We start from the raw sequence: 23714 nt of genomic DNA on the forward strand, positions 1-23714 counted from the left end.
CCCTATATAGGGTACTATATAGGGGTTAACCCTTATATAGGGCACTATATAGGGGTTAAACACTAACCACTATATGGGGCACTATATAGGAGTTAACCCCTATATAGGGCACTATATAGGGTTAACCACTATATAGGGCACTATATAGAGTTAACCCCTATATAGGGTACTATATTGGGGTTAAACACTAACCACTATATGGGGCACTATATAGGAGTTAACCCCTATATAGGGCACTATATAGGGTTAACCACTATATAGGGTACTATATAGGGGTTAATTACTAACCACTATATGGGGGACTATATAGGGTTAACCACTATATAGGGCACTATATAGGGTTAACCACTATATAGGGTACTATATAGGGGTTAATTACTAACCACTATATGGGGGACTATATAGGGGTTAATTACTAACCACTATATGGGGGACTATATAGGGTTAACCACTATATAGGGCACTATATAGGGTTAACCACTATATAGGGTACTATATAGGGGTTAATTACTAACCACTATATGGGGGACTATATAGGGTTAACCACTATATAGGGCACTATATAGGGTTAACCACTATATAGGGTACTATATAGTGGTTAAACACTAACGAGTCCTATATAGTGGTTAACCCCTATATAGTACCCTATATAGGGGTTAACCACTATATAGGACACTATATAGTGGTTAAACATTAATCCAATCCAATCCACTTTATTTATATAGCACGGTTTAAATAAACACAAGGTTTCCAAAGTGCTGCACAAAAAGATAAAATAACTAAAATAAATAAAAGTAATAAAATAAAATAAAATAAAAGCACTGCCCGCACAGGATAAAAATATGCATGTGTATACATAAAATCAACATGTGTACATAAAATCAATACTCTACATGGTGTTAAAAGCCAAAGAAAAGAGGTGGGTTTTAAGAAGAGTTTTAAAATGAGACAGAGAGGTGGCCTGTCTGATGTGCAGCGGCAATGCATTCCAGAGTTTTGGAGCTGCAACAGAAAACGCTCGATCCCCTCTGAGCTTAAGCCTTGCTTTAGGCGCCGTCTGATCAGCTGACCTGAGAGATCGGCTGGGAGTGTAGGGGTGCAGAAGCTCAGAGAGGTAAATTGGGGCAAGGCCATTCAAGGCTTTAAAAGTAAATAAAAGAATTTTAAAATTAATCCTAAAATGGATGGGCAGCCAGTGGAGTGAAGCTAAAACAGGTGAAATGTGCTCGTACTTGCGTGTGCCAGTTAAAAGACGTGCAGCAGCATTTTGAACAAGTTGAAGACGAGCAATTGAGGACCCAGCATATATAGTGGTTAACCCCTATATAGTACCCTATATAGGGGTTAACCACTATATAGGACACTATATAGTGGTTAAACATTAACCACTATATAGTGTCCTATATAGTGGTTAACCCCTATATAGTGCCCTGCATAGTGGTTAGTGGTTATTTATAATAAGTCTTTGGTCCTTCCAAATTGTGTCCGTTAATAACTAAATGGCTAAAAATATTGATTCATAAAAATATAACATCATACAGTTTATTGCAGCTTTTGGTTGTATTTTAAATAATTTCACTTAAATTCCCCCACAGAATGACTCTACGTGACTTTTATTGAGGATTGGACAGGTTTTAGCGCACTGCTGCAGCCAGAATGTTCTAGTTTATCTGAATAGGCTTTTTGCTTTATTTTGAAGGCAAAAACTTGGACGCGCCCCGGTGACTTCCGGTACCGTCGTTGTGACGCAAAGTTGTAGGTGATGTGCAGCGCGTGAATTTTCAGAGCAGAAAGAACAGAGAGCAGAAGCGCCGCCAGCTGCAGGTGAGTGTCTGTCCCTCTGTCTGACTGTCTGTCTGTCCCTCTGTCTGTCTGTCCCTCTGTCTGTCTGTCCCGCTGCCTGTCTGTCCCTCCTGTCAGGCTGTTGACAGGCTGATCGGCTGCAGCGCCTCCTCAGCTGCTGATCGATCATCCTCCTCATTATTCAGCATCTAATCATCCCGAACTGATCGCCTCTGACACAAACAGTCGGTTTAGTTATTCAAAACACCGAAAACGTAAACAAAAACAAGCGACGTCATGAGCAAAGAGGGCGGGGCCCTGCTGACCGGATATGCAGAGAAGATGATGATGATGATAATGATGATGAGGATGATGATGATGATGATGAGGATGATAATGAGTGTTTTTTTTTATGGATGCGGTTGATCAGCAGACAGACCGGTAGAGCTAAGCTAAAAGTTTCTGTGTTGTTGATGTCGCCCTGTCTTTGTCCTTGGAGGTTCTGATCAGGTCCAGTTGAAACCAGAACCAGCCTCACAGACTGAACCTAAAACATCCTTTCAGCTCAGTTTATTTTTTATAGCACAAAGTCAAAATAAACGTCCTATAAAGGCGCTTTAGAGAGACAATTCAATCAGATCATCCATTCAGATGGTTAGACTGGATCTGAGTTTGGATCTAAGTTCTGATCTCAGTCCTGATCCAAGTCCTGATCTAACTCCTAATCTTATTCCTGATCTTAGACTGGATCTTAATCCTGATCTAAGTCCTGATCCTAGTCTGAATCTTAGTCCCAATCTTAGTCTGGAACGTAGTCCTGATCTAATTCCTGATCTTAGTCTGGATCACAGTCCTGATCTTATTCCTTATTTTAGTCCTGATCTAAGTCCTGATTTTTGTCTGGATCTTAGTCCCAATCTTAGTCTGCATTCTGTCTGGATCTTAGTCCTGATCTAATTCCTGATCTAAGTCCTGATCTTAGTCTGGAACTTAGTCCTGATCTTAATCCAGAATCTTAGTCCTGATCTTAATCCAGAATCTTAGTCCCAATCTTAGTCTGCATTCTGTCTGGATCTTAGTCCTGATCTAATTCCTGATTTTAGTCCTGATCTAAGTCCTGATCTTAGTCTGGAATTTAGTCCTGATCTTAATCCAGAATCTTAGTCCTGATCTAAGCCCTGATTTTAGTCTGGATCTTAGTTCTGATCTAAATCCTAATTGTAGTCTGGACCTTAGTCCCAATCTTAGTCTTGATCTTAGTCCTGATTTTATTCCTGATTTTAGCCTGGACCTTAGTCCTGATCAAGATCCTGATCTAAGTCTTCACCTAAGTCCTGATCTTAGTCTGGATCTCAGTCCTGTTCTTAGTCTGGGTCTTAGTCCTGATCTTAGTCTGGATCAGTCCTGATCTAGGCTCAGGTTTTCAGCTGCGTTACCTGTCACCATGGCAACCGATTCTTCCCCTATTCATGTCTCTGTAGCCATGGTAACTGACAGCTGAAGAGCTTTAGAGGAGGTTACCCACCTCAGACGGTCTGCAGCGTGAATCTGGTGGAGATCCACTGATCCTGTGGATCAATCAGTTGATTAATCATTGAATCCGATCAGCCGAGAACCTGCCTGATGGATCTTGGTTCTGTTTATGTCGGATTAAACCAGGGCGTTGGGAAAGCTGAAAAGCTTGATCCATGATTCTGATTTCTTTGTTCTTCCAGCTTTAGAGGAGACCATGGCTCCCACCGTCCTCCTCCACCTGCCCGTCCTCCTCGCCCTCCTGATGAGTCCAGCAGCTCCTCAAACCATCAGCCCTGCTGTGGAGGACCTCATCCGCAAGAACGCAGACTTTGGAGCCCAGCTGTACCGCGCTGTGGCCAGCCGCACAGATGACAACATCTTTCTGTCTCCTTTCGCGGTGTCCGCAGGAATGTTAGCTCTCCTGGGTGGAACCAGCGGTCCAACGCAGAATCAGTTGATCCAGGGACTCGGTCTGACTGGACTGGAGCCCCAGACTCTGCCAGGTAGGCAGGGTTTCCTATCAGGGGCTGTGAGCCCTGAGGAGGAGGTCTGGTATCTTCTTGTTTTACTCAAACTCTTTTGTTTCTCCAGATGTGTTTCAGAATCTGAGGAACGCGGTTCTCCAGACGACTCCACCCTTGAACCTTCTCCAGGGCTTTGCGATCTTCCCAGACCAGAGTTTCCAGGTGCCTGTGTCCTTCCAGGATCTGCTTCAGATGAAATATGGTGGAAAGGCTCAGAGTCTGCCTTACACAAACTCTGCTGAGGCCCTCGACATCATCAGCCGCTGGGTCCAAGAACAGTCCAATGACCAGATCAAGGATGTTCTGACCAACCTGGAGGACCAAACCAAGCTGCTGGTCGTCTCTGCTGCTTCCTACAAAAGTAAGAACCCGATAGTCGCTGGACAGCGTCCACTGGGGTCACTGGGAGAAATGAGCCACTTAACCCCATGAACTGTTTGTATTGAATAGAATTTTGTCTTCTTTTAGTCCGCTTCAATCCTCCCTTTAACTCCTCGCTCACCCAGAGTGAGCGGTTCTACGTGGACAAGTACCATGTGATCATGGTCCCCATGATGTTCCAGGCCGATAAGTACTTCCTGGCATATGACCGCGGTGTGAAGGCTGGCGTGCTGAAGCTGCCGTTGGCAGACGGAGCCGCCATGTTGGTGGTGCTTCCAGATGAAGATGTTGATGTGACGGCTGTGGAGGAGGAGGTGACAGCAGCGAAGATCAGAGCCTGGATTGCTCAGCTGAGGAAGACGTAAGGACCACCATTCCCCCTAACGGTGTCTCTATCTGCCCTTTGTTTGGGATCCTGACTGGAAGTTTTTCTAATTAGGAAACTGGAGGTGCAGCTTCCTGTCTTCCTACTGGAGCAGACCTACTCTCTGAAAAATATGCTTCAGAGGCTGGAAATCACTCAGGTGTTTCAGGATGACGCTGACCTCAGCAACATGGGTGGGGCTTCAGGAACAAAACTTACTGAGGTAAGGGAGAGAGGTTGACAGATAGTAAGTCTGATGGAGAGATGGGATCCTCAGGAGTAGTTAGAAGATTAACAAATGTGGAAACCATCTTCATGAATTCCTGTATTTATGAAGGAGTACTGTCTACATACCAGATGCTGGTATTAGGTTCGCCCTGCTCGCCCTGTCCTGTAATATCTCAGCCCATTCTGTGAGATTTTTACCCCCCCTAGAACACCTCACTCTGTCCCAAGCTGTCATCTTACATCTTACTCCATCCTGCAATGTGACGGAACAAACTGTTACCGGACAAGGTCCAGTAACATTTGTTCCGTCTTGTAAGATCTCCCCCTGTCTTTTAATATCCCATTCTGTAGAATGTCATGCCATCCTGTTAGATCCCACCCATCCTGTAACATTTTGCACTGACCTATAACATTTCGCCTTGTCCTGTAACATTTTGCCCCATCCTGTAACATTTCCAGTCGTCGTGTAACATTTCCCTTCAACCTCTAACATTTCGCCCTGTCTTGTAACATGTCATCTCCTACTGTAAAATTTCACCCTGTAACATTTCCCATCATCCTGTGATATTTCCCCCTGTGCTGTAACATTTCACCCTGTCCTGCTACATTTTGCCCCGTCCTGTAACATTCCCCCCTTTCCTGTAACATTCCCCCCTGTCCTGTAACATTTCGCCCCGTCCTGTAACATTCCCCTTGTCATGTAAAATTCCCCCTCGTCCTGTTACATTTCCACCTGTCCTGTAACATTTTTCCCCATCCTGTAACATTTCACCTTGTCCTGTAACATTTCCCCCTGTCTTGTAACATGTCATCTCCTACTGTAAAATTTCACCCCGTAACATTTTCAATGGTCCTGTAACATTTCACCCCGTTCTGTAACATTCCCCCTATCCTGTAAAATTCCCCCTCGTCTTAATACATTTCCCCCTGTCCAGTAACATTTTGCCCCGTCCTGTAACATTCCCCGTCATGTAAAATTCCCCCTCATCCTCTTACATTTCCATCTGTCCTGTAACATTTTCCCCGTCCTGTAACAAATCCAATCGCCCCCTGTAACATTTTGACCCATCCTGTAACATTTCCAATCGTCCTGTAACATTTCCCTTCAACCTGTAACATTTTCCCCTGTCTTGTAACATATCATCTCCTACTGTAAAATTTCACCCCGTAACATTCCCAATGGTCCTGTAGCATTTCACCCCGTCCTGTAACATTTCCCCCTGTCCTGTAACATTTCGCCCCACCCTGTAACATTTCCAGTCGTCCTGTAACATTTCCCCTCGACCTGTACATTTCACCCTGTCCTGTAACCTTTCACCCGTCCTCTAAAATTTTCTGTTGTCCTGTCACATTCCACCCTATCCTGTTACATTTTGCTCTGTCCTGTTACATTTCACACCGCCTGAAACATTTTGCCCTGTCCTGTTACATTTCGCACATCCTGTTACATTCCGCCCCATCCGGTAACATTTCAATTGGACCGCTAACTGTTCGCCAAGTCCTGTAAAATGTTGTCCCGTACTGTAACAGTTTGTGTGGTCCTGTAATATCTTATCCCATCCTGTAGCATTTTGCCCTGTCCTGTAACAGTTTGCACTGCAAAATTTCATATTATCCTGTAAGAATTCCACCCCTCCATGTAAAATATGACTCTGTAACATTTTGACCTCTGAAACGTTCCAATCCGTCCCGTGACATTTTGTCCAGTCCAATAACACTTCTGCCTGTACAGTAATATTTTGTCCTGTCCTGTAACATGTTGCTCTTTCCTATAACATCTGGCCCTGTCCTGAAGTATGTTCCTCCGTCCTTTAATATGTCGTTCTATCTTGAACATCTCTGTCCTGTAAAATGTTTTGCTTCCCTGTAACATTTTGTCCTGTCCTGTAACATCTAATTGTTCCTGTTGTTCCATAACATTAAGTTTTGTGGTGCAAGCACCCGTCTTAACGTCCTGTTTTAAATGAATGTCCTGACTGATGTGGGTTGTTCAGTCTTTCCAGGACATCTGTGATCAATTGAGTTACAGAGCTAAATGACTGAATTAAAAAATGACCTGATTAATTTGTTGTTTCCTGCTTTTAATTGTTTTTCAGGTTTATCACATGGCTGCTGTCTCTATGGATGAGAGCAGTGGTGACGGCAGCTCAGAGGGCGGGGTCACCACGTTCTCATCACCTCCACCACGTCTCACCTTTAACAGACCCTTCATCTTCATCATCTACCAACAGTCCACAAACAGCCTCCTCTTCATGGGCCGAGTTACGAATCCCACAGAGAAATGAACGAACCCCGCCCTCCTCATCACCCCATCCTTAGAAGCAGGTTACAGCATTGCTTCCTGTTTGTTAAACATGACGGAAACCATCAACCTGAAGCATCGTTGGGTCCTGATGGAAGTGGAAACTGATCCAGAACCATAAATTCTGGCATCATTCCTCTGATTATATCACTTCATAGCATTGCACTACATGAAAGCACTGAGGTCATATGTCGTCATTTAGCTTCTAGTTAGCATCATATTTATTTTGTGATGTATTCTCTTACATGATATGAATAATAGCGAGTCACTGACTTACTGTCTTGTCATTATATCCTGCATGTTAGCTTGTATCCTAGCATCATGTTCCTCAGGAGACCAGAAGGGCTCATCTGATTCAGCTCGTTTTGTCCATTTCTGCTCTGCAAGACGTCATGTTTGTTTTGCCAGTGTCACTAATGGACGTCTCTGTCGCCACCATGAATTCATGCTGGTTTTAATAAAACTTAAATAACATGTCATATCTGGAGTCTTTATATCCAAAAATTCCAGCTTTTCTTTGCATAATTAAAACAATTTTCATTCTCTTTATGGAATTACAACTATGACTACTTAACACCTTTATAGGGCGCTCAGTGAAATACTTTGAAAATCCACATTTCAAGCCAAAAGTGTTGTTGGAATCCAGGATAAAGCTTATTAAATTTGTAACATAAAAAATATGGATATTTTGATGCCAATAATGAATCTCAATAACAAGAAACGCCAACTTGGAGAGTGGGCTCCATTTGAAAGCGTGAGGTTATGCCCTATAAAGGGTTAATCCAGAAATTATTCTTATTACAAAACTTTTTTAAAAACACATGAGGATAAAAACTAATGCTGAATATTTTCCACATATTGAAACGAAAGCTGACTTTATATCAACCATCAGGAACCAAAACATCTCCATTACTTAGAATGAGTTCCTGTAATTTCTCATTTTCTTCCCTTATTGCAGAAAAAATGTTAGTTTGAAAGAAAAACCAAATGAAAGCTGTTTTCATTGAGTTTTTTTATTTTAAAATAATCTTTTAAGTTTCATCTGATCACATTCGACTCATCTTTGGTTGTCCACTGTGATCCCCGTCCAATAAGGTCCCTCCAACCACCTGAAGGTGAGGTTTTACTGAACCAATCAAATGAAGCGGTGAGATGATTAGAAGACACAGTGCTCAGTAGGTTCAGGTCACATCAGAGTCCACTGCTTCGGTCGATGCCAAGCTGCATCCTGGGCCTCATCCTGAAGCTGCTCCCAGGAAGCTGATTGGCCAGATGTGGAAGTGATGACATCATCGTCTTTAGCCTCATTCCAATTGGAAAGAGCTGGACTTCCTGTTTCTGTGACAAAAAAACAACAACAAAGGAACCAACAGTTCAGGAAGTAGCCTGGACCGGAGCTAAACCCAAGCATCTGCAGACAATCCAAACAGGTGTGTTCATTGCTCACTCAGGTGTTTTTTAAAGATTCATGGCGACAAACATTTATGTCACCAATAAACTTACAGCTTGAATCCATCAGAGGGACTGAAATCAACGAAAAGCTGAATCTAATCACCAGAAATCTATAAATTAGATTCAAACGACTTCTTGGAGGCTAGTTTAACGCTTTACAATAAGGTACACGGAACTAAATGAACTACTAGAGAACTAATAAGGGAGGTTAACCAGTGCTTAGGCAACTACCAGCTGTACATATTTATTACTCCAGTAGAAGTTTGAGGATCAACTTCAGCTTTTTACTCCAGTAAAAGTGTAAAAGTACCATTTTTAAAACTACTTAAAATATAAAAGTCAAATTAATAAAAACAGAAAAACTGTTAAGGCCAGAAGCCTATTAAAGGAATATTTTTCTACAATTCTGGATCATAACTGCCTTAGACTTCATTTTCTTAGTTTTATAACTAATGGTAACAGAGTCACATTTAACTTGATGAACAATTTATTTTGGAATGTGGTGAGCAACAGGTTGGGGCAGCACCGAGTCCAACCACAAAGAAATACATTTTCTGGATGAAACTTATTATTTTGATGTTTGTTTGTTTTTTTTTTTATACCAGCAGGCCAGAATGAAAATGAGCTTTAATGAAACAAAACTAACGAGACTATTTTTAAAATGTGAGGAGTAAAAGGAAAAAGTTGTCTAAAAAAGAATTACTCCAGTAAAGTATCGATAGCCAATATTTCTACTTTAGTAGTTCCAAAAAAAGTAAAAAAAAAACAAAAAACAATCCAAGTTTGAAGACGTTTCTCTTCCATCCAGGAAGATTTTTCAGTTCCAAAATGTCAGAAATTGCGTTTAGTTCCAGGTTTTATCCAGCAGCCCAACAAAGCCTGGTTTTAGTTTAGAAAACATGCAAATAGAAACGGATGAACGGGTCCCCCCCTTTGGAATGGGGGTGGTTTGGCTTCTTTGTTAGCCTGCAATGCCCCATACCTGTCTATGTCTCTGAAAGGGGGGTCGTTAGAGGGAATAGTTGGCCTGGCTGAATAGACGAGATCTTTTTTTTATTAAACTAACTAAAGTCCAACTAAAGTGGACTGCATCGTCTTTGTTCCTTGATGATTTACTTCCACCTCCATCTGATTCTAGATAAATATCTGACTTGAATGACTCTGAGTCGAGTTCTGACCTCTAACAGATATGCACTACACCAGATCAGAGAAAACCAAAACACCTGAGCAGAAACATTCCTTTTAGACCTGTTGGGCTGGGTCAGGTAGTCCTCTGCACCCAGTCCAACAGGTCTTTAAAGGAATAGTACACCCAAAACATGATTAGCCTTCATTTTCTACTCACCCCCATGCTGAACAACACTCTGGAGTACTTTTTTGATATCTCAAATGCATCTGGAGATCTGGGAGGCTTCTTGCTGTCTGCTGACATTCAAATAATGGAGGTCTATGGCGCCCGAGGCAGAAAGGTCCATAAAAGTCCACAAAAAACGTGTCAATATTCCTCCATACTGCTCGTCCAATGTATTCCAAGTGTCCTGAGTGGGTAGCATCCAGAATTTACTCGAAATGAAGTCATTTAGAATGTTTTTAGAGCATAAACAGTAGTGTATAGTATTTCCTAAAAGCGCGTTCACGAGTCTACGGAAGCCGGCAGACCAAACCAGATGAAAGTGCGCATTCAGCGTCTGCTCTGCCGATATTTCAAGCATACAAGAAGAAATGTGCTGTTTACCTGTGCAAAGAAAGAAAGAACTAAAGAAAAATGTCTGAGGACTTCAGTGTTGAGGAAGAGCATGAGTTCTTTGCCGAGCTGAATGCGCACTTTCATCTGGTTTGGTCTGCCGCGGTTTCCGTAGAGTCGTGAACGCGCTTTTAGGAAATCCTATACACTACTGTTTATGCTCTAAAAACATTCTAAATGACTTCGTTTCGAGTAAATTCTGGACGCTACCCACTCAGGACACTTGGAATACATTGGACGAGCAGTATGGAGGAATATTGACACGTTTTTTGTGGACTTTTATGGACCTTTCTGCCTCGGGCGCCATAGACCTCCATTATTTGAATGTCAGCAGACAGCAAGAAGCCTCCCAGATCTCCAGATGCATTTGAGATATCAAAAAAGTACTCCAGAGTTTTGTTCAGCATGGGGGTGAGTAGAAAATGAAGGCTAATCATGTTTTAGGTGTACTATTCCTTTAAGGTCTGCCTGGTTCCTTTAGTCAGGACTCACATGGAGAGCCTCCTGGACTGACTGTCCATCATCCCACTGCCACGCTCCATCGTCTTACTGCGCTGACCCAAGGTGCTGGTCCTGGGATCCCTGTGGTCCAGGGAGATGGTTCTGTGCTCTCTTTCTTCCAGGGAACTGGTTCTATGCTCCATCATATTGTTCCTGTGCTCTCTGTTACCAGTCCTGGGGTCCAGTTTGCTGGTTCTGGGGTCTCTCTGCTCCAGCATACCGGCCTGGTCAAGGAGGCTCGTAGTTTTGCTCCTGATTAGAACCGGCATGGAAGAGGTGGACTGGGTCGTCAGGGTGAAGTGGGCCATCCTCCCGGAATCATCTGTAGGAAACAGAAAGTGACTTTAGAGCAGAAACGATTACACAGGGAGTTCAGGAGGTTCTAGGTAAGCAAATACCTCTGGTGGACTTCCCGAGGCCCGAAGAGCTGCTGGGATCTTTGACCTTCCTTCATCACAGAAACAACCAAGAACAAATCAACCAGCATTATCAGAAAAACTCCAAAAAAACAGAACAAGGTCCAACAGTTTTGTTGGACCTTGATTTAGAAGCCTATTCAGATAAATAGATTGGTCCTGATTGATTCTTATTGGTCAGAATGGTCCTAATTGGTCAGATTGGTCAGATTATTCCTGATTGGTCAATTGTCAGAAACCATAGTAAAATGTCTGTGTTCCTCCTGGTAATTTGATCACGTGTCTTTAACAACAGCTATGGTCAAAGAAACACTTGAAGGCAGACAATGAGCTACATGTGGGGACATGGTGTGGAGGAAGATCAGACATCCATCAGGTGAAAACACCTGCTGGACTCTGCAGGCTGGGTGAAGTTCTTACAGAGGTCGATCCGAGTTCAAAGGTTTGGCCGAGGTGGGCTGGCTGCTGAGGGACCGACTGCGAGACAGTTTGGCCTTCCTTATCTCTTTACCTGGACACAAAGCAGAACCTTCCTCATCTCATCATGTTCCTCCTCCTGAACGTTTGCATCGTCCGTTTAATGACACAATCATCTTACCAGAGGACGCGCCTCCTGTTGACGAGGACACGGACATCGACTTGGTAGAGGACAGACTAGTCTTGCTGTCTCTTCCTGTCAGAGAAAGTTCGTTAACAGAGGGACGTCTTCTATATCTGCTGGAGGTTTTAGTGACGAACTGAAGGTTAGGCTCACTTTTTCGTTCCATGTGTTTGTCAGAGTTCAGCTTTTCATCGTTTTGCTGCCGCTCCAGCTGCTCCTGACAACAGAACACGCATCAATAAAACCTGTTCCACACAAACAGAACGTTAGTCTCAGACTCACCATCTCCAGCAGAAGCATCTCCTCCTTCTCCTTCTTCTGATCAAGCAGGTCCCACTCATGTCTCTTATGAAACTGTGAACAAAAACACCACGTATCCTTTTGAGGAACAGACAAAGCACAGACTTGTTTATTGCTTAGGTGTTCGTGAACCAGGTCCTTACAGGCTCAGACAGATCCAGTTTATCCAGTTCCAACACTGTCTGGAGAAAATGAGGGACGGCAATCAAAATCCAAACAGCAGATGCTCAAACACCCAACTGGTTCCCATCCCATACTGGTCTCAGATTGAGTTACCTTGCGGATCATGGCCACAACGTCTTTGTCTTTCTCTCGACAGAGAATTTTTTGGACACAGAAATCTAGTTTCTGTAGCAGCAGCTTGTCGGCTGGCAGGCGGAGGGACGAACGCAACCGAGGCAACAGCTGGCAGAGCTTATACCTGAGGAAGGTACAGGTGAGTCATCAGGACAAGGAGCGACCATGAGAACAAGGCTGAAGGTCCAGCCCTGTAGACAGGAAAGATCTGACCTACCTGACATTGGCAACAGGGTCATGGACAAGTTCCAGTGCCGGGATCAGGAAGTGCTTGTTGAAGTATTTTCTGGAGAAAATCTCTGTGGCAATTTCACAAACATCTAGGAATCTCAGACGGTTCCAATAGCTGCGACCTTGAGCAATCTCTTAGAACAGAAAGAACCAGATTGACCAAAGAGCCAGGTTAGGAGTAAAACCAAGAGAAGCAGAAATGCCCTCACCTTGGATCAGCCGCCCCATCATCTCCTGACGCTGCTCCTGCTTGCGGTTGTAGCGTAAGAATGTGCAAAATGTCCTTGCCGCCTCCTTCTGAACCGGTAATACTTTCTACAACCAGGGGAAAGCAGAGCATAGTTACCTGTCTGTCACCTGAGCCACCTGTGGAACTGTCTGAGTCTGACAATGCTGACGTTGGTGGTGAGGATGGTGAAGATCCGAGCTGAGAAGGTTTGGTGCAGAAGCTCGCCTGGCAGCAGTCTAGACAGGCAGCTGTAGCGGTGGAGCAGTTTCTCATGCAACCGCCAACGCAGAGAAGATCCAACTTTCTGTTCAGCCGACAGCAGCGCAGACAGCAGCTCCTGGAGCTGAGAAGGTCCACAGAGAAACCACAGGAATAATCTAAGAACCGAATGGCGAAAGGAAAATTAGGCCAACCAGAAGCTGATTGTCTCACCTTGTTGTCCAGCGTCAGGTTGTCTCCTCTGGACAGGACCACCTCCAGAGTCTCGTCCAGGTGGTTCATCAGAGCATCTAGGACCTAAACGTTAATAAAGACAAACATTTCAAGCACCAACTGGACCCAGTGGATCTACGTGAAACCCATCTCTTTACTCTGACACAAGGGGATCGGATTTCCACCTCCAAATAGGAGCCAGGAACCTCACCTCCAAAGAACTGTCTTGGAGCAGCAGCATAAGCTCTTTGTGGACCACATGGGCGTTAGGCCCAAGCATCTTCACCACCTGACAGAAAAGGCAAAGTTGTGAGTTAAAATGAAAGGAGAGACCAAGGAGAACCGGTGATTCTTCGTTCACACCGAACACGACTTCAGCAGCAAAAAAAGTCTGCTGCTTCATTTCAGAGAAGTGATCATAGCGCTCTGCATCAGCAGTGCTGTGTCTGACTCCCTGCCAGCTCCCAGATCAGCTTCTCTGATTGGTTGATGCGACGCGTCAGTTGCCTCAGATGCTCAGAAGCTCATGAGGCGCTGCTAGCTGCTGCTCAAATGCGTGTCAACCATTGACTTTGCATGTAAACCAGCTGTGCGATGTGAACGTAGCATTAGCCTTACCTGGTGGATAGTGGCTGCTACACTTCGGCGAACGCTGACCTCCGGGTCGCTGCAAAGACCCGAGAAGGACGGATATAGATTGGACAGGAAGTGAGCCGGCTCCACAAAGGCCACCATGGCCTGAAAACGGAGAACAGGAACAGTTCTTGAACGACCAAAGAACCTTCTGGTTCTGTAACTGTGGAGACTTCAAATAGGCCTGGGGGTCTGTAGGCTATTAAAGGAATACCAAAGAACCCTAAGGAGATGATTATGTCCCAATTTAGTCTAAAAATAGACGTCACAAACCCAGCTTTAAACGACTTTTCAACATTCTGAAACCAAATGTAGACGTCGTTTGGACGTCAATCATGTCGTCTTTTTAACCAATTTTTGCTTGATGGGCAAGAACTTAAAGGGGTTTGGGGTGGAAGTACCGGTATATTGTAGCAGCAGTTACATCGGATCAACGTGGACTCGCTGGCGTCCATCTGATTTTCTTCAGTCGGTAGTCCGGTGATACACAGAACCTGAAACTTCTGCATTAGGAGCTCCTTCTGCTCATCCGACAGGGAACCTGAAACACAACGAGCAACAATCAAAACACCAAAAACAACCTTCAGGCTTCAGGAACCAGGCTCAGCTGACATCATGAGTGGAACCAGGCTTGCTTATTGGGGAGTCATCCTTAATCCAGGGCAGTACCGGGTCTCATTCTGTCAGAGGGTCCTCTGGGCTGAGCTGTATCTACTGTAAAATGAAACCTGAAGAGCTTCAACGAAGGTTTTGTTAGAACTGTGTGGTCTAACCTGCCAGTCCACTGCAGAGCTTCCCAAACTGGAACGACAGTGACACCGTGACCCCCTTGTCCACCTGTGACGAAGCATCGCATGCTGACATCACCAATGGAACCAAAAGGTGAAGTAGATCATCTGAATAAAAAAGAGGGTTTTGTCATGGTTTAGGTTCTGTTCAAGTTTTATCTCTGAGTTTTCATTGATCTTATTTCCATTTTTGTTTTTTATTGTATTTGAGTTCTTAGATATTTCTTGTTTGCCCTCTTGTGCCAGTCTCCTTTTTGGATTTTGGCTTCTGTTACCCTTTTGTTATTAAAATCTGCAAGTAACCACCTTCAGCTATAGTGTCTGCATTTGGGTCCTCCTTCAAACTCCACCACCACTTGACAGGTTTTAAAAAGTTCTGCTTCAGTTTGGACTCACCTCCGTCCATCATCTCCATCAGACTGATGATGCTGTCAAAGGCGGCCAGTCGAACGCTGCTCTCCTCATCGCCGGCGAGTTCCAGCAGCTCAGGAAGGAGCTCGGTTCTGGTGTCATCCACCCTGAAGAACAAACGGGACCTGCTGAATCGGTAAAGTAGAGATCCAGGGTAAAGCGATCACAGAGTCAGCGTTCTGTTTACCCAATGGCTCTGGCCATGCTCTCCAGCTGGCGGCACATACAGACTCGGACCTCTGATTCCACATCCTGACACAGAGAACGGGCCAACGGCAGCAGCTCCTTTTTTACTCTGATGAACAGAACCAGTCAGCAGTTGAGTTAAATGGGATTCAACTAAACACTCCGCCTCAGCTTCTGTGCTGTGCCTCACATAAGACAGTCGAACTTGCTGGAAGCTTTTCCTAAAATACGGCAGGCGGCCAGACGAGCCTGAGGAGAGTGAGACAGCTGACTCTGGTAGAGGAGAGGGTTCAGCACCTGGGGAGACAGAAGCAACAGCATCAGGTCCAGATCAGGAAAGTAAACTATTTTGCTTTTATTGTCATGTATCAGTATCCAGCCATTCCTACATTTCAGAATAAAACATATTCCAAACAGGGAATAATAAAACGGGGATATTCAAATCCCCTAAATGTTTAGGTACAAAGTTGTCTCATTGGCCAGATGCTAGCTTCCTTTTCTAGCTCCTGTTTCTAAAGCCGGACGCACACTGTACGATTTATGGCCTTTTCGGCATGATTCTCCAGTCGTGTAAGAATTTTTCGTTCGGGACGACTTTCTTCCTGATGGTGCGTGGTGTAGTGTACAGTGGTAACGAGGGGCGATCAGCCTCTAACGACCACCCCCCATCAGGAATCAGAAGGTCAGGAGAAAATCAAACATGTTTGAAATTCAGTCGGCCGTCCTAAGGAGGTCGTGGGCAAATTGCTCAGTGGGCAAACAAGGATTCCTCTTCTTCTTCTTCCTCTCAGATGAAAACCCAGCAGCATGGCGGGGGGGCAATGAGTGAAATGGAGTTCTTTCTGTGAAATTGACAGACCGTAGTAGCCACGTTTGCTCAGCCATGTCTTTGACCAAATACGTCTACTTCTTTTCTTTTTAGGGCTTTCAGAACAAAATTGCACGAATTTCCAAGGCAGCGCCTGCAGCAGCCAGGGCTAACGTTAGCCCTGGCTGCCGCAGACGGGCTATCGTTAGCCTGGCTACAGCAGACGGGCTATCGTTAGCCTGGCTACAGCAAACGGGCTATCGTTAGCCTGGCTACAGCAAACGGGCTATCGTTAGCCTGGCTACAGCAGACGGGCTAACGTTAGCCCGTCTGCGGCAGCCAGGGCTAATGTTAACCCTGAATGCTGCAGCCGGGTTAATGTTAATCCGTCTGCGGTAGCCAGGCTAACGTTACCCCGGCTGCTGCATTCAGGGCTAACGTTAGCCCGTCTGCGGCAGCCGTCTCTCTGCATAGCCATGTATGAAGTACCGCTGGCTTTGATGGAGGTTTGATTGTTTTATTTGGCAAAATGTTTATTTGATGTGTGTTTATCTGACTGTGTTCATTATTATTCCCCCAATAAATGAAAAAAGACAGAATTTATTATTATCCAGAGACTATTAATAAAAGGAGGTGAAATGCAGCTCCAGACTAGCTTTGAATGTGGTGATGTCATCAGTACACTTCTGTTCCAATTGACCCAGATTTATTCTGCGCGCTCTCGTTCTCCCCGAGTCCAGACTTTCCTGGGTTCTTGTCAAGAACGGACTTGGTGAGAACACGAGTCTCTCCTCACATTCTAGTGAAATGAGAAACAGCAATTGTTTTATTTTTTCACTAATTAATGCTAACTTCATCGAATCACCATGAACGTATTAGTTTTAGGTATAGATAATAATCCATTGCGGACCAGACTTTTAACAATTGACAACTAGAACCTGAACATGGTTGGTTAACAGAGTTTTCTCAGGGACTGACCTCCTGCTTGATGGTTTCTTTGGGCAGAGCACTGATGGCTGACAGCAGAGTCTCCAACCAGGCGGTGCTCACCACTATGGAGGGAAGAACGACACCCAACAACGCCTCGAGTGAGTCCACCACATCAGGACGAGACTTATAACATTCAGAAAACATCAGATTCAGTTGGTCCAGGTGATCTCAGGTGTTACCTGCATCCCTGTGGTTCAGGTGAAGCAGCACCGTCTTCAGGATGGAGAAGGTGTGCGTGTGGATCAGGATGATGTCATCCTGCAGGATGGTTAGGAAGGAAGTTGCTGCTGCCAGCTGGATTTCAGCTCCGGCTCCATTCAAGACCTCCTGGTTCACACAGACAGGACGGATACATTCAGTGAAACCATCCAGGAAGTCATCCGTCCGGTTCACAGGCCACACTTACCCGAACTTTAGGTACAACTCGCCGAAAAGTCTCCGCTGGATTCTGACGGACCAGGCTGGGTAGGTTGCTGATGACACTGGCTCTCTGGACCTCCTGACCAAAGCTGAGGAGTGAGGCAGAGAAGGGAGAGGTTTCAGATCAAAGACCGGAATCCAAACATCTGGACACTGGTTGGGCTACAGCTGGACATTTTGGATCTGTTCTGGTTTCAATTTCTAGATGCAGAAACACCTTGAAGTCTTTATTTTATGCCCAGGAAGTTCTGTTTGTGAATCGGTACAGTGAACTAGATCAGACCTTCTGGGACTAAAGTGGTGATTAGAGTTTAATTAGCTGCAGAGTTTACTGGGTCAGAGAAGAAGGATGGGAGGAAGACATCAGATGAAACACCTGACAGCTGAACTTCACCTGTCTGACACCATCTTTAGTGTTCATCAGCCCTGACCCAGTGTGGTGGGAGGTAATTCCCGTCTCCAGTGGTCAGCAGGCGTTCCAGTTTCCTCCTGAATATGGGAGGAACTGGAAGACCTGGAGAACCAGCAGGGGAACTCCACACAGAAGGATAATCGTCGTCCTTGTTTTGATGTAAGATAGCAATAATCTTTTCACTACTATTTGGCTCATCGGCGATCCTCTGTGACGTCCTACACAACGTCTGCGTTCCTTCTAATCACTGTTCGAACTACGGCTGAAACAATCAGATTAATTGTGATTAACAGGTTACTGAAATAATCTTCAATTAATTCAGTAATTGATTAATCGTTAACTGGATTATAGAGACTGTAAAACATGCCTTTAGCTAACAGAGCGACCCACTTAGAGCAGGAATTATACCAAGATTGTACAAAAATGACAAAACAAAATTGTCTTCTCTATCCAGAACTCCTGGAAGGTTTGAGTTTCACCTGGTTTAATTTAGTAAAAAGTCTTATTTAAGGAATCTTTCGCTGTCTGGTTACTAATCGATTTGCAAAATAACCGTTATTTGCAGCCCTAGTTTTAACATCAATAAATCCAAAAAGTTAAAATTCAAATCAATCCCCTGGACTTTGTTTCCAAGTTTGAAGACGTTTCTCTTCCATCCAGGAAGTTTTTTCCATTCAAAATGTCAGAAATAGCGTTTAGTTCCAGGTTTTATCCAGCAGCCCAACAAAGCCTGGTTTTAGTTTAGAAAACATGCAGATTGAAAGTGGAAAATCAGCTCCACCCCTTAATAATGGGAGTTGTTGAGGGCGTTATTGGCCCGCAATACCCGGTACTGGTCTATGCCTCTGAAAAGGCAGTCGTTAAGGGTCATTGTTGGCCTGGCGAGATGTTTTGTTCCCCTGCATGGCGGTGGGGGTTGCGATGATAGCGGGAAGGAATCGACTCTATTGCTGCATTATAGGTTTTTGAAAGCTGAAACCTGAGTCCCCCCCCTTTTGTTTAAAGTCGTAGGGAAGCGGCCGTTCCAACCGTTGCATTTCCAAATTCTCCCAGTGGTGCCCAACTTTACACCAGTGAATAAAGGGAATGTGATTGGTCGATTATCAAGGGGGCGGGATTGTTGTGGCGGAAGGTTAACAAGCAGCTTTGGTTGTAGCCGGTTTGTGGGAAGCATCATGCTAACCAGTTAGCATCTTAGTGCTAGCAGGTTCCCAATGGGAAATTCCATTGGGACCAAGTAGCACTAAATTGGTGACTTAGAAACGACGCTGTCAAGGAACGCTATGGACAGCGGAAACATGCAAGAGGAGGAGAGTTTAGTGTCGGAGGTCGTGGATGAGTCTCCTCCGTCATCCATTTTTTATTTAGAGGAGGAAAGCGGGGACGAAGATGTTGTGGAAGAGGACGCCAGGGCGGCAGAAGCTTGGTTTGGTGTAGAAGGCTTCCAGCCGTACATGTTTGAGCCCTTGCCTCGCAACGCTGCCAGTTCTGTTAGCTCTACGCCTGCCGAAGACACAGACGTCCATCCCCGTGAACACTGGGCCGCAACTCAATGGGAAAGGAAAGGATTCTGGTTTCAACCTGCAAAGACACCTGATCAGTCGCATGATGACCTCCAAAGACATAGACCAGCTCACCTGAGTAGGTACACAGCTCTCTCCACGTCATTCAGGTCTTCATCCACAGTCAGCTGATCAATCTCCTCTGCAGTCTAAAAAGAATGGGAAAGTGTCTCAGAGACCCCGCCCATTAGTCTGAAGCCACGCCCACATTGTTAAGAAGGAAGAGGAAACCGTGACATCAGTCATTTCCTGATTTATTGGTCAGTTATTGATGGGTTAGTGAGCAGATCCACCTGTGCAGGCAGGATCAAAGGTCTACATGTCATCATTTCCTTTTTCTTGTCTCATCTTATTTTTCACTTTATCTCTTTATGTTGTTATTCTCTCATGTGTTCATCCCTTCATGTTGTCATCTAAAGCTCCCTTTGCATGTTTTTTTTCTCTTGTATCTTTTGTCCATATTCCAGATTCTGACAGAATTTAGTCTAAAAATGTGTTTTAATGATCAGGATCTGAGCTGCTTCCTTCCTCTCTGCTGGTTGGGTTGATTTGGATGGTTTTTCTGCAGCTCTTTGAGCGCCTGATGATGATGAGGAGGATGAGGATGATGATGTGACTGACTGCTGGAGTCCTGCCTCTGCTGACTCAGAGGAGACCCTGAAGGTGCTCCGTGTGTCCGTCCGACCCTCTGCGCTCTCAGACAGACCGACAAACTGCGTCACTCTGCGCACATCGCGGGTTTCCCTCCGCTTCATCCAGCATGATCCACCATCATCATCATCACCGGCAGCAGCATCCTCTTCATCACGTCTCTCACATGCGGACAGCTGCTCCATCAGCAGAATATCACACCTACCTTCAGGCTCCTGCGGATCGGCCGCTCGATGAAGGCCAGCTCCTGCAGCTCCTGCAGCTCCTGCAGCTCCTCCGGCGGCTCGCACGGCGCGCTGAGGGTCATCCTGCCGGAGAACATCTGCTCACTGGAACCGGCCCAGTTCCTCTCTGCTGCTTAATGGGAGAGCAGCTCAGCACCATCCATCCCTGACGAGAGGATGGGGGCGGACACGGGGGAGGGGAGGGGAGGGGAGAGGGGGGATTGTCTCTCCGTTTCCAAGGAGATCCCGTCCGCGGCGGAGCTGACGTCATCCGGCTTCCGTTTAAAGCAGGGACGTCAAAGTCAAACACACCGAGGGCCAAAAACACAACAACGAGGGCCGGACTGGTTAAATGTTTATTAAAACATGTTGAAATGAACATAGCCTATTGAACCAAGACCTAAAACATTTATTGTTTTAATATCAATATTATTAATATACTTTTATTATATTAATAAACTTATTAAGATAAATACATAAATGAAAGTTCATGCATTATAAACCTAAAATGTATCACTGTGCTGTTCTATGATCGATCACTGCTTTCAAATAGTAAAATAAGAAAAAACAAAGACATCAAATCAGTTGTATTCTCTCTACGACAGAATATTAGGGCTAGAGATTTTTTTCTTCTATTTCCAGAATAATGTCGTGATATTGCAAGAATAAAGTCGTAATATTATGGGAATGAAGTCGTAAAAATACTAGAATAAAGTCGTAAAATTATGAGAATAAGGTCGTGACATTACGAGAATAAAGTCGTAACATGAAGAGAATAAAGTCGTAATATTACAAGAATAAAGTCGTAAAATTACGAGAATAAAGTCGTAACATTACGAGAATAAAGTCGTAAAATTATGAGAATAAAGTCGTAACATTACGAGAAGAAAGTCCTAACATTACAAGAATAAAGTTGTAACATTACGAGAATAAAGTCATAATATTACGAGAATAAAGTCGTAAAATTATGAGAATAAAGTCGTAACATTACAAGAATAAAGTCGTACTATTACAGGAATAAAGTCGTAATATTACAAGAATAGAGTCGTAAAATTATGAGGATAAATTCGTAACATTACGAGAATAAAGTCGTAAAATTATGAGAATAAAGTCGTAACATTACGAGAATAAAGTCGTAACATTACGAGAATAAAGTTGCAATATTACGAGAATAAAGTTGTAACATTACGAGAATAAAGTCGTAACATTACGAGAATAAAGTCGTAAAATTATGAGAATAAAGTCGTAACATTACGAGAATAAAGTCGTAACATTACGAGAATAAAGTCGTAAAATTATGAGAATAAAGTTGTAACATTACGAGAAGAAAGTCGTAACATTACGAGAATAAAGATGTAACATTATGAGAATAAAGTCCTAATATTACGAGAATAAAGTCGTAAAATTATGAGAATAAAGTCGTACTATTACAGGAATAAAGTCGTAATATTACAAGAATAAAGTCGTAAAATTATGAGAATAAAGTCGTACTATTACAGGAATAAAGTCGTAATATTACAAGAATAAAGTCGTAAAATTATGAGAATAAATTTGTAACATTACGAGAATAAAGTCGTAAAATTATGAGAATAAAGTCGTAACATTACGAGAATAAAGTCGAAACATTACGAGAATAAAGTCGTAACATTACGAGAATAAAGTCATAATATTACGAGAATAAAGTCGTAACATTACGAGAATAAAGTCGTAACATTACGAGAATAAAGTCGTACTATTACAGGAATAAAGTCGTAAAATTATGAGAATAAAGTCGTAACATAATAATTCGTAGAACAGAAAAAGGGGCTTCACTCAAGCTGTTATGTAACAGGAGGGATGTTAATCACATACAAATTTCAGAAGTCAGGAATAAAAATATACATATATATCTTCTTTAATCATTACTGTTGTTATTATGTAACAAAACAGTTCAGCAACAAATGATTGCAGACACAAGTGTCTGCAATCATTTGTAACCCACAGCACATAAGGCCCTACTTCCGGGTTCAATCTGAGTAGTGCGCCCTGTCCCTTTAAAAAGGGGCGGATCCCTGACCCAAATAGATCGCTCCACAGATGCTACAGCCAACGCTGCTCCTCGCTGTGGCTTCTCTGTTTTTGAAAAAAAACCCGCCTTGACACTCCACCGCTGCTTAATTTACTCTGATTCCTTCACTATAGATCATTTTAGCTTCTTACAACTCGGTAAGTTTGTTTTCATCTATTGGCTCATGCTTGATTGTTCATTCAAACTTACTGATAACTTAAATAATACCGCAGATTTACAACTCATAACCTGGTGGACATTCCCTATATCCTCTCCCAAATCATCTACTCATCGGTGAGTTAAAGTATATTATTTTTATTCCTTATTTTGAGTTTGTGATGCTGCAGTACACCGGTTGCATGCTACGCTAACAGGGGTAGTTAATATAGCTCCCAGACACGCCCACAGCTTCACTCAGACTTTTTTTTTTTTTTTGATTAATTCAGAGGGAAACTTTTCCCCAACCAAGAAGCAGTAAGATTTTTTTCCCAAGCAGTAAATGTATTGGTTATACATTATTTTATGCTTTGGGTTAATTATAGAACTTTGTTTGGAACTTTTCCAGCCTTAGAAACCATGGTACTTTTTTGTTTAAATAGATCTGATTGTTTATTGATATGTGTTGCGCAATACAATTAAAATGGAACTGTTGAAATAATTTGGGTTTTTGTTGACCCATGATTTCAGCTTTGAATAAGTGCACTTTAATTTAACTTGAGATATTTAGAAACATTGAAGCTTCATAAAGAATTCTTGTTTATTATTTAAATTATTTGATGTGTCTTAGTGCTGTGATTTATGGCATAACTAAATGACTTATTGTTTTTATTTATTGCTAAGATTAAATTTATTATTTTACTAATTTATGATTCTGGCCTGATTTCAGGTCAGGTTTTTTTTTTGTTGTGTGCTGTTCCTTTGACTGTCCATTGGGTGGCGAGCTACCAGAGAACCACCGATACAGTGTGGTAGGAAAAAGTTCTCACAAACCTGGATCCTCTGATTTTGTTTTCCCAATGGACCTCATGAACTGTGAACCTTTTACTAATTAAACTGAAGAGTTTAATTTTTTTTTTTTTGCTCTTTTGAATCATCCTGTTGGAATATATTTTTTTTTTTTTTTTTTTTTTTTTTTTTTTCCTTTGAAATTATATTGATTATCACATTTGTGTGTATATTCTATTAATTCATATCCATATAAATTATATAATATAGCTCATTAACATGTATACGTAACCCATACTCTTTCTATTAGAAAATAAATATACAACTATTAATCATAA

The 23714-nt window shown here is 43.2% G+C and overlaps 2 protein-coding genes and 1 long non-coding RNA gene across 5 annotated transcripts; 2 read left to right on the forward strand and 1 right to left on the reverse strand.

Moving 5' to 3' along the window:
- Window positions 1-1679: 1679 nt before the first annotated feature.
- LOC119796710 (protein Z-dependent protease inhibitor-like) lies at window positions 1680-7575 on the forward strand. 2 transcript variants are annotated; one of them, XM_038305380.1, is made up of 6 exons: window positions 1680-1824; window positions 3498-3800; window positions 3889-4182; window positions 4290-4563; window positions 4642-4789; window positions 6891-7575. In XM_038305380.1, exons 2-6 carry the CDS (start codon window positions 3512-3514, stop codon window positions 7077-7079), a joined length of 1194 nt encoding a protein of 397 aa, XP_038161308.1. In that variant the 5' UTR covers window positions 1680-1824; window positions 3498-3511; the 3' UTR covers window positions 7080-7575. The 2 variants fall into 2 exon arrangements, with proteins under 2 accessions (XP_038161308.1, XP_038161310.1); XM_038305382.1 differs by having other exon boundaries at window positions 1696-1824; window positions 3504-3800.
- Window positions 7576-8090: 515 nt separating this feature from the next.
- On the reverse strand, window positions 8091-20594 carry ppp4r4 (protein phosphatase 4, regulatory subunit 4). Of its 2 annotated transcripts, none has more exons than XM_038305385.1 (25): window positions 20366-20594; window positions 19585-19658; window positions 17522-17624; window positions 17295-17442; window positions 17104-17177; window positions 15508-15614; window positions 15319-15426; window positions 15117-15238; window positions 14706-14828; window positions 14334-14473; window positions 13918-14037; window positions 13511-13588; window positions 13300-13383; window positions 13037-13210; window positions 12848-12953; window positions 12625-12772; window positions 12387-12531; window positions 12254-12292; window positions 12093-12164; window positions 11964-12021; window positions 11808-11882; window positions 11630-11720; window positions 11192-11241; window positions 10785-11115; window positions 8091-8434 (listed from the first exon to the last, which is right to left on the reverse strand). In XM_038305385.1, the coding sequence occupies exons 1-25, from the start codon at window positions 20480-20482 to the stop codon at window positions 8401-8403; spliced, it is 2721 nt and encodes a 906-aa protein (XP_038161313.1). In that variant the 5' UTR covers window positions 20483-20594; the 3' UTR covers window positions 8091-8400. The 2 variants fall into 2 exon arrangements, with proteins under 2 accessions (XP_038161313.1, XP_038161312.1); XM_038305384.1 differs by having other exon boundaries at window positions 11964-12027.
- A 1957-nt stretch (window positions 20595-22551) lies between these two features.
- Window positions 22552-23714, forward strand: LOC119796691. Its single transcript, XR_005282504.1, has 2 exons — window positions 22552-22725; window positions 23318-23714. It is a non-coding gene; the product is annotated as an uncharacterized LOC119796691 (long non-coding RNA).

Source organism: Cyprinodon tularosa, unplaced genomic scaffold (assembly GCF_016077235.1).
Source record: "Cyprinodon tularosa strain WSP-4 unplaced genomic scaffold, ASM1607723v1 ctg557, whole genome shotgun sequence".
Classification (NCBI taxonomy): Eukaryota; Metazoa; Chordata; class Actinopteri; order Cyprinodontiformes; family Cyprinodontidae; genus Cyprinodon; species Cyprinodon tularosa.